This window comes from Scomber japonicus, chromosome 5, assembly GCF_027409825.1.
Source record: "Scomber japonicus isolate fScoJap1 chromosome 5, fScoJap1.pri, whole genome shotgun sequence".
Taxonomy (NCBI): domain Eukaryota; kingdom Metazoa; phylum Chordata; class Actinopteri; order Scombriformes; family Scombridae; genus Scomber; species Scomber japonicus.
Window position 1 is genome coordinate 28,110,408 of NC_070582.1, and position 11,091 is coordinate 28,121,498.

Genomic DNA, 11,091 nt, shown 5'->3' on the forward strand with positions numbered 1-11,091 from the left:
AGAGCAGCCACTTTTCTCATACTGGAAATCTTTTGTTTAATGTTTGAACACCTCTTTGAAACTGTTAAACAGATGTAAAGCGCCATTAACTTCAGCCCACTTACAGCTGAAGAAGTCCTCCAAAGTCATGTCAAAGCATACGTGACTGCTAACCAAGTCATGTAGTCTGCTACTGGAGCGATCAGGGCTGTAGTGCTTCACTCCAGGACACTTCATCTGTAATCGCTTGGATTTCCACTCACTAGACTTCTGTTTATTGTTTGAAAAGTATCTCAAGAACATCTCCGTCACATGAATGTTTATGTCCAATTTCTACCACGTTTATGTTTTTTGTGACAAAATGCTCAAAAAATACATGAGGTGGGCAAAATCAGTCAATATAATTCACTTCAGTATGCTACCACCACTTAGTACGACCCCAATAATAAACATTAAGTAGAATTATCACTTTTTTGACAATATCAACAACAACTGAAAATGTATAAACTTGAAAAAAGTAGAATTTAAAGCAGAGCTGTTGTATTGGATTGAGTTAGATTGCACGGGTGTACCTAATGAAGTGACCAGTGACTGTATTGTTCCTACATTATTCATTTATATGGTTATATGGAGGGTTTTATAAAAATATAGACTCACAAAAATACAATTCTGACTATTAACAAAGTGAGTCATACCATTTCTAATCCTTGCAAACCAATTTCCAAATCTCAAACAATATCAACCATAAACATTATTACCATCCACCAAAGATTTCATCTTACAGCACAGATAACATGCAGTGTTAAAACTGTAGTGTGGCACCGACAGAAAAAGAGGACAACAATTATTCATTAATTCAAAAAGGAAAGGAAGAATTCAAAAAGAGTGTTTTTGGATTGATTTTTATAGTGATATTAAGTACTTTTCCACTGGTGCCCATGTTTCAGTGCTGCTCTAGATTCATCCTTTCCGTTGCTTTCCATTCTGTCAGAGTTGGCGTATTTTAAACCATCCAATTATTCATATCTTTTAATTTTAAGTTTATTTGGTCATTTTAGCTGCACTATACACAAACTGTGATACTTCTAGAAACCTCCTGAGTTTTTTCTTATTTCTTACCCTCTGCTTTTTCCACCCCAACTTCCCTACATTCTTGTATAGGTCTGATATCATCCACACATGTCCACTCTCAGCTGAATTCTACATATGGTGCTGCATATGGTTCAGTAAGGATCCAGTCTGAGGTCATAAATTACTCTCACTGCTGCTGCATGTGTTTGCTTTCTGGTACAGAGTGTACTGCTTAAGCTTGGGAGATATATTTAAATACACAGTGCCTCTTTTGATTTGAACACAGTTTAAGTATGTTAAAAATAGTTTGAGCCTTTGAATATCGAGTTATAAGAGTCATTGCAGTATGTCTTTGATTTACCAGCTTCCTCTTGCCTCTTCTTCTCATCTTCATCCCGTCCTCACTTACACACAATCCCATCATCTGTGCCTACTCTTCCAGGGGTGACAAGGCCTGGAAATCAAATATATTCAGCTGGAGGAATTAAAGCTCTGATTGAAAGCATCAATAAACCAATAACCTGAGTCTGTGTTCCCTACAGGCTTCTGTACATGGACCTGATCTCTGACTCTCTTGTAGAGACAGGCAGGAGAAACTCATGACTCATTATTATAACTTGTACTCCCTGGTATTTATTCCCCTCTTCTCTTTCTACCCTCTCCATCCTCCCCAGTTGCTGTGTTGGCATCTGGCTTGAAGTTGCTCCTTTCCAGTTTAAGTCACGTGGTCATGCTAAGTGCTGAAGATGCTGCCTTCACGTGCCCCTGGTTAGCTCCTGCTACTGATTACTGGCTCATGCAGTCTATGATGCAAAGCCATACCAAGTATCAGCATGTTTAAATTGCACATTAGCAAAAGGTTGCTGGGTATTGTGAATCAGTTTTTTTTTTCTTTCAGGTGATATTAACTCATTAAGGCACATTGAAGTCAGTTGAAACTATCATAAATTGGTTACAGGAGTTATTACTGGTTGTCAACGCCACCATAAATGCTTTGAAAGATTAATAATAGTAATATCCACATGCTATTTGTAACTTTAGCTTACATGTTAAAAATAGCATTATCCTGTTTGTTGTCATTTGAACTGTGTACAAGTACAGTCAGTACAGCTCCCCTAGTAACTAAAACTTCACTTTTACACGCTCGCATTGATTCCATCGTGCTGAAGACAACTTTTGAAGGCGTTTTGTCCGACAGCACTTGAAGGCAACAAGAGCGCAGCAGCTCGTAAAGACCACAGACTGGCTGATCAGCGCCAGGTCTGTCAGAGAGGTACAGGCTTATCTTCAGTCCAGGTACAGAGAAGCACACTGATGAGTACATCATCTGGGCTGCTCTCTCTTTTCTCTTTTCTCTCTATCTCTGTCATTTTTTCCACAAACTTTGGAAGGCACTTTTCTTTGTGCTGTAGTTTGCAGAGAGAGGAGCCTGCGCTGCAGTTGCAGACACCCAGAGCACAGATGTTTTCAGTTTGACCTCCCCCTCCGTCTCGCCTGGTAAGTTTGCATGACTTGCACTACTTATCGATCATTTCGTAAAGTTTGTTTAATAAAACCGATCAGATTCGTTGTTGAAACTGTGAAACATGCGGGATGTGCAGGGCGAAAAATGATCCTTACTGCGTAAATTGTGCAAAAAGTCTGGACTCTGTGCTCTGTGTCAAATATGAGTCACGTATACAGCTCAAGAGTTTTAAAAAAAATGCTTCCATCAACATTTAGACATATTTGCTCCTGATTACATGAATGTTGGGACACAGTGTTCTTTGAAATACCCTCGTATTGATTTACATAAGACACTCCCCCTCTTCTTGGACGGATTGGGATGGGTATCAAGAAACAGACACAGATTAGTTATTGCCTTTTAATCAATAACATTTCAGTCAAATGTAGTCATTTTTAACACAGATGTCAAGATAACTTTTGAACTCTAAATTGTTTTTAAATATATATTATATATATGTATGTCCTGGAAAGTAAACAATGATCTTTTGCATTGGTGTGTTTTGTTGTAGTTTGGCATAAACTTGAAGTGGTGAGTGTAGTATAACCAGGGCCGTGCACAGATATTTTGGGGGGCAGGGGCTCAATGGAAAAAAAAGAAAAAAGAAAAAGAAAGAAAGAAAGAAAAAAAACATACAAGGGGAGGGGTTTATTCTTATGCCAGAGAATGAGAACATCATTTATGATACAATGATGATACAAAAAAGATCAACATTTTCTTACCTGTTGCCTGATCGGGCAAGTAAGTTAATTCACTAGCTTGATGTGACATTTCACTTGCCCGGGATAATCAGGCAAACCTTATTGTTGAACCACACACACACACACACACACACACACACACACACACACACACACACACACACACACACACACACACACGCACGCACGCACACACGCACGTGAGTGGCAGAACCAAGCTACAGGAGGAGGAACCAAGCTGCAGATCCTACAGCAAATTCTGATGACATACTGAAAGCCCGTTTGCCCCAAAAGCCCTTGGAGCCTGAATACTGCAGCTAATACAAGAGCTACTGACACAGCAGGAGAAGAGGAGGAGGGGTGGGGTGGGGAGGAGAGTTGAACATTTGAATGGAGTTTCCATTGCATTGTATATGTGGGCTTCATGAGGGTCAGCCCATACATAGGAGTGGGGCGAGTCATGTATTTTATAACTCATAAATTGTACATGTCATCATTATGAGAGTGTGCATGTTTGATCAGTGTGTCATATGGAGTATTTTGGAATTTGAATGGACTTTTCACTGTATACAGTTACTGACTTATAAATACAATGGGAGTGGATGGGGCTTCATTAACTCATAAACCATAATAGTCATCAATATGAAAGTGTGCACATTTGATCAGCATGTCACAATGAGCATTTTGAAATCGGAATGGAGTTTCTACTGTACACAGTGGCTGATTTATAAATACAATGAAAGTTTATGTATGTTTCAACCTTAACACATTGAAAAGTTGCCACTAAATATACGTATTATGCAAATTGTTAATTAGTCTGCACATAATTCAGCACAGTTGATATTAGAACAGTATGTGTTGGTTGGATGGATTACAAGTTACAGATGAGCAAAGAAACATAATAATAACAATAATAATAATAATAAGTATGCAACAGAACATGAATGTGATTGCTGTACAGAAACATTTGTCACAGAAACAAAGTAAAAGGAGAATCTTGTGTACTTCTAATAGATGAAACAAGTGAGGAGGGGAGCTGAATGGTTTATAGGAGATTATGTTTCATTTCAGTATTTAAGAACGTCAACTGAATCCTATTCATTTCATACTGCTATCATTTCCTGCTTGTTGTGTTTGCCAGATTATATCTGTGATTATTGCTTTTGTTGTCCAGGATGCACCTGTCCAATGCTGCCTGAGGAGAGGAGGAGGATGAAGACTGACAAAAGGGATCCAGTGATATGTATGAAGGACCCAAAAAGCTGCTATTCTCCTAAAGTAACTTTTTAGCCTCTTAAAAAACCTAGCAGAAATGTGTTTTTACGGACAAACTGTGAAGTTTGAGGTAGACGTTAGCGATGCAGCAGAGAGGGGAAAGGAATATCCTCGTATCTCTTTTTCAGACTCATCAGAATAGCCTGCAAACCCAAATAAAACTGCTAAACCCCTCTGAGCTGAGATGCAGTATGAACTGCAGCGGCCCCTTTCCAGTGAATTCCTTTTCAATACTTAACTGAAGTCAGTGTCTTCAGAAGATGCTGAGGAAGATGGTGATGATGAGGAGGATCCTCCATGTGAAGGGAGATGTGATGTGTACGATGCTGCTACTGGTGCTGTTCTGCTTGCTGCTCTACGCCCGCCAGGTAAGGATAGAACCAGTCACTTTGTATAAGTAGCTAGATTCTGATTTTTCTCGCTTCTCGTGCCTAACCCTAACCAAGTAGGAGTCTCGTGTAGATACTACACTGACAGACATATTTGATTTTTTTCGGGTATTCTCTCGTGAACACAATATCTCAGGAATGCCCTTGGATTCAAGAATGAACTGATTCAATGTTGGTCGTCAATTGTCAAGTTTACTGTGACCTCACATGTTACCGCCAAAACGCTTTTTGACATTTTATATTCAAAAGGTCAGAGTTCAACTTCACTGTGACATTATAATGTTCTGCTAAAACATTTTTATTGCTACTACTCAACGCTATGACTCAGGAACAGAAGAGGAGACTGCGATGGTCTTTCACATTATACTGAATTGGTGAAACGAATCTTTGGTGCCCACCTTGAAACTGTGGTGATTCTATAGATGTTCTGTGCTGCTGGGTTGAAGATGTGTGTTAGGCATCCATGTTTTACAGTTTGTAGACTTGTTGCAGCAACAGGTGTGAAGTATTGTCTACTGTAATGGCTAAAACTTTGTGTTCTATCAGAATCAACTTCATTGGCCACATACAAGCAAAATACACGTAATACCTTTAAGTTCAAAGTCTAAACTACAAATAGTTAATGATAGACATGGATATAAACTGCAACTTGACTGGTTGGCAAATGCATACCTCTCACAAAGTACTTATCAAGTCTTAATCAATTGCCTTTTCTTTTCAAATGTCCAACAATACTCCACTCATGTCTCCAGGTCTTGGTGTCCTCTGGGTGGGACACACCTGCGTGGAAGCTGGAGATCCACAGCTCCACCAGCTCCAGCCGAACCCTGCTGGGAGCCAACGCAGCCAAAGTAGTCCAGGCGTCTCCAGGGGTATGACCTGATCTGATTCCATTTAAGAATGTGTGTTTGTGTGTGTGTGTGTGTGTGTGTGTGTGTTTGTGTGTTTTCACGCTTCCATGTAGACATAAAAAGGTAGCTTCATTCATAGTATAATGTATTATGAGTATGTTGGAAATTGAAAGCCACACATGTTTTTACTAAGAATGTATCAAGAGATGATGAACAATGTGAACGGTTTGCTTGTAGTGACAAACCCACAGTGAATTACCACCAGTACCGTGCGGTGGTGTTTCAGTCAGGGCCAACACCAAAATCAAGCATGTGAGGGCATATAGTTGTGACATACTGACTGCAAGCCCTGTGGTCATCAGAAAATCATAAAGTCATATCTTTATCTACCGATCTTGCTGTTAAATCAACCGCCATCACCTTTCCAGAATAACAGACCATGGGCCAATCAGCCAAGCTCATTTGAATGATGACGCCCAGACCAGCACTAGAAACTCTGCTTGACGTTTGACATAAGGCGTTCTGTCAATAACACATCAAAATTTGACTGGCTGATGATACGGTCACTCAACGTTACGCACCCAATAGCAGCGTCCAGTTCGATCAGAGGCTAGCAATGCAACTACTGCTGACCCCAGCAGAGGAAAAGAGCTAGGAGATTTGAGCTCCACACAATATAACCATTTGTTTTCTGGATAAAGTTGCATACTGAACAAGTAATTGATCAGATACATTTCAGAATAACCTTTTAATTATGGAAAAAACTGAAAAAAAACCCATTTTTGACAGGGCTAGTAGTGCTAGCCTTGCTGCCCCTGACTGCACACCACTGATTACCACCAACTCTGCAGCTCCCTTTAGCTCTTTTTAGCATCTTTTTAGCATCTTTCAGCTCATTCCTCAAAGCCCACTACTTTAATATTTTGGTTCAGTCTCACCTGTCTCATCAACTTTGGTTTCAGATGCAGTCGGCTTATGTTTTCAGTGAAAAAGCTCTGATACATCTCTGAAACACCTAAATGCTCCACAGAGACTAAAACACATAGAGTGAATATTGTACATATTTGTCATTTGGACAGAAACACAACTCCAAATGAATGCTAATGTTGCTTCGTGTCTGCAGGATGCGTTGGCTGATTTCTCATACATTTTCCATAATAACTTGATAAGGCAAAAATATGGCAGTGTTGTGTTTACCGCTTGTTCTGCTGCCCCCAAGTGGCCAAAATATCAGTTAATGCTGCTTTATCAGGTAAGGTCATCATTATTTTCAGAGTTTGTGTTGCGACACACTGGTGTGTCACTGGAAATTTTACATGGAAAACACTACATAGTAAGCAAAACTTTCAGTACCACTGCATCTATGCAAATGGCTTCACTGCTGAATCACAGCAGTGTGGTCATAAGAATACAGTGTGAGTAATAAGTGTGTTGAACCTTGCGTGTACACTCGTTTTGACAGCAAAATATGAATTTGCACTACTATATAACTTATTGCAATTTGTTTTAAGGAAGTCACCATTTGTTAGTGTTGCTTCCATCCCGCTTAAGGATACAATGCTCTTTGTGCTCACAGAGAAACATGAGTGAGTGTAGAGATATACTCATTTACTGTCTGCTGGTGTTTTGAAATGATGAGCTGAAATCGACAAGCAGTATGTGTTGCATTAATATTCAAACTGAGTGTAGCAATGTATGCACACACATTCCATTTGTAATTATGTTTGTGTGAGTGGTCATCTGCACTGAATCACAGAAGGACCAACTTGTTTTATAATGAACCAGTTAGATAAACATGAAGCAGTATAAACAGAGAGTATGGTGATGTCTTGTCATTTTAGCTTTTTAGCTGTCATATTTCTTGAGTTCTGAAATGCATATTTGCATGTAATTTATTATACGTTCATTAAAATGACATTTTGTTATAATAAATGTCCTCTGTCCTCTGTCTCCTGTCTTACATCATTTCCCCTACTTAGCAGTTACCATCCAGCCCTTCAGCGCCACAGCTGCTTCCATGCAGGCCCCAGGCCAAGTTGAAACCTACTCAGTCCAAGTCAAAGCCTACTCAGCCCAAGTCCAAACCTCAGGTCAAATCTAAGGGAAAATCCAAGTCGCGACGGAAGAATGTCACGCCGACCAAGGCCCCTGGCAATCCTCTACCCACACTGCCGCCATTTGACTTTGAGAGTTATCTGAGAGAGAAGGATAACAGAAAATTTAGGCTGCTCATAGATCAGCCGGAGAAATGTCACATTGGAGGAGCAGAGGAAGAAGAAGGAAGAGGCAAAGGGTCTACTACTGCTCCCTACATGCTCATTGCAGTGAAATCTGTTGCTGCAGACTTTGATAAGCGGCAGGTAAAATAAAATATCCCATGTAGCCTTTGCTACCAAAAAGTGACACTTTTCAAACTTTTGCTGTGAATCAACTAAGTAATTAAGCTGTTTTGTTTGGATAATAACAAAAGCTGACTTATTTTTATATTAACAATGGATTAAATGCCTGAAATTAATGTGAAAGGGATCCCAAATAATAATGAACCCACAGAGATCTATCACAGCAGACTCTGCAGTTCCCGTCAGGTCAGCTACTTTTGGTGTCTTTCAGCTCATTGTTTTTGTTTTTTTGTTTTCCATCCCACAACTTAAAAGTATTTAAGCAACTATTTGCTAACCCTGCAACAACTTCATAAGGTGACAGTGTAAATGATATGTTCACAGCGCTCTTGTGCTGCCCCCAAACGTCCAACCAAAATCAAGTAATACATATTTCAGCTTGTTCTATTCACTCAGTCAGTTTCTTAGTCAACAAAATGAACTTTTCTCTCCACATTTAATTCTTTCAGGTGGTACGTCGGACCTGGGGTAAAGAAGGACATTTCCAAAATGGCGTGTCCATCCGTACTCTTTTCCTACTGGGGGTTCCCAGGAATCGGACTGCCTTGCCCTTGTGGGATCGGCTTCTGGAATACGAGAGTCAAACCTTTAGGGACATCCTGCTGTGGGACTTTGACGACACCTTCTTCAACCTGACACTGAAGGAAACGCACTTTCTGGAATGGGTCAACAGCACCTGTCCTCATGTCGAGTAAGTGTTTATAAAACTAACCTGAATCATGAGTTGAGCTAATTCCTAGCATGATGTGACTTATACCTGATGCCTTTCCTGTTTTCTCCTGTTATGATTTCTCATGCAGGTTCATCTTCAAGGGTGATGCCGATGTGTATGTGAATATAGAAAACATACTAGAGATGCTTCAAGGTCAAAAGCCAGACGAGGATCTTTTTGTTGGTGATATTATTTTCCATGCTAAACCCATTCGACGCCGCAGTTCCAAGTACTATGTGCCAGAATTTATGTATGGAGCGGGTTTGTACCCATCTTATGCTGGTGGAGGAGGGTTTGTGATGTCTGGGTATACAGCTCGGAGACTTAGCTCTGCCTGTCAACAGGTATTTAACAGAAAATCATTTTTAACAACTTAATTTGTCTGTTTTGTCTGAGTTCTTTGATATACAATATTTTTTTATTACCTCTAGGTGGAATTGTTTCCCATTGATGACGTCTTTCTAGGAATGTGTCTTCAGCTGATTGGCGTTAAACCATCTCGACACCAGGGTTTTCGGACTTTTGGAATTCCCCGACCATCTGCAGCGCCGCACCTTCAGACATTCGACCCTTGTTTCTACAGAGAACTCATGGTTGTTCACAGCCTCAGTGTGCCTCAGATATGGCTCATGTGGAACCTGCTGCACGACCCCAAACTGAGCTGCCACAACAGGACCAACCCAACGTCTGGGCCCTTCAGGTGGAGGGGGAAGGTGGGAGATGCAGAAGTTGAGACTGACTATGGTGAGAAGCAGGTGTTTGTCACGCATTAGTGACTTCTGGCAGTCGGATCTGCAAGAGCCCGAGATTGTAGAAAACAGTTGTAACACAGGATCTGCGGCCAACTTGAAAGGTCTGTGCAAAAAAAAAAAAAGAGCACAGTTGACTCATATGAGATTTTCATCCAAACTGGCAGATGGTCTCTGGGGGAAATGAATTGGCAAAGGCCAAATGTGCCTCAGCTTTTTCAGTAAGGAAACCCAAAGAGAGTTAAGACTTTTGTCTGCAGTGTTTGTTCATACAGTGTTTGTGAACAACAGTGCAGCAAGAACTTGATTGGTAAGGGTGATTGCTGTCAAGTTATTATAATTGTCTTGTTGTGTTTTTTTAATCATAAATTTGATGCAAGACTTTGAATGTAATGTGCTATAACTGTTTACACAGCGACAAGCGAGCCAAAAAGACAACATAACGAAATGTGGTTTGCTGGTTTAACCCCATTGAAGTGTAAATGCAGTGTTAATATTCTGACATTCATTGGACTGTGTGGACAGTCAGAACTGGACATGTCTGCGTGTGCCAGCTGAGTGGGAAGACAGAAGAGACTCTTCATGGTCTGATGTGAATCAGAGGTAACTTGCAGAAATGTTCCTCTCTCCCTTAATGCTGGATAGATGCACACATGGACGATCATATCTGTTCCCTGGAGGAACAACAAATGATGCCTAAATGGAAACCAGCTGCACACTGGGAACTAGCTGGAACCATAGTGTGTGCACACACACACACACGCACACACACACACACACACACACATACACACACACAAAACAAAACTTCTGTTGAGTATTTGTGAGAAAGCCACAGTCGGACATGTAAACCCTTTTTTTCCACATTTCATGTGAACATTTCACTTATTACTATAATTATAATGATTTGATTTGTTTTGTGTAGTTTTGTTTTTCTTTAAACCTCTTTATATATTCACCATCATCTGTTTAAAAAGAAAACTAAAGGTAGATTTACGGAGAGAAACATAATCATATTCAGCTGCCTTCCAATAAAAAACATGTTCACGGATTGAGATGGATCACATGTAGAACACAGTGGACGTAGTGGAAAAATAGTGCCATGCCTTGCACACAGTTTGATTTTAACAACTTCAATTTTGCTATTCGGCACAGTTTTCAGTCCATTTTTAAAACATCGACAGCCAATTTGATTTTAGATGTTAAATAAAGTAATTGTTGAAGTAAAACTCATGGGAGGCTGGTTGGCGAGAGGTTTTAATTGACTACATGGTTCATTGTCAGCTACCCAAAAACACATTAACACACACTAAGACATAGATTCAATCATATGATGCACAACTCTGGCTGCAGGACTGTGGCCCCAAAGGTTTTTATTGCATCGTGTTTCAATGTCTGTAAATGTGCAGAAAAGTTGGTCAGTGTGGGTGTTGAGAGTTGCAGTTCTGTGACATTAGATGG

General features: G+C 40.2%; 1 protein-coding gene across 1 annotated transcript; it reads left to right on the top strand.

The window, feature by feature from the left end:
* The first annotated feature begins 4,790 nt into the window (after window positions 1-4,790).
* b3gnt9 (UDP-GlcNAc:betaGal beta-1,3-N-acetylglucosaminyltransferase 9) lies at window positions 4,791-9,654 on the top strand. Its single transcript, XM_053319008.1, has 6 exons — window positions 4,791-4,898; window positions 5,672-5,791; window positions 7,753-8,130; window positions 8,619-8,860; window positions 8,970-9,225; window positions 9,313-9,654. Exons 1-6 carry the CDS (start codon window positions 4,791-4,793, stop codon window positions 9,652-9,654), a joined length of 1,446 nt encoding a protein of 481 aa, XP_053174983.1.
* The last annotated feature ends 1,437 nt before the right edge of the window (window positions 9,655-11,091 follow it).

Coding starts and splice junctions, on each gene's coding strand:
- b3gnt9 (XM_053319008.1), top strand. CDS start 4,791: ATGCTGAGGAAGATGGTGATGATGAGGAGGATCCTCCATGTGAAGGGA. Junction 4,899..5,671: donor TGCTGCTCTACGCCCGCCAG/GTAAGGATAGAA, acceptor TCATGTCTCCAG/GTCTTGGTGTCCTCTGGGTG. Junction 8,861..8,969: donor AGCACCTGTCCTCATGTCGA/GTAAGTGTTTAT, acceptor TTTCTCATGCAG/GTTCATCTTCAAGGGTGATG.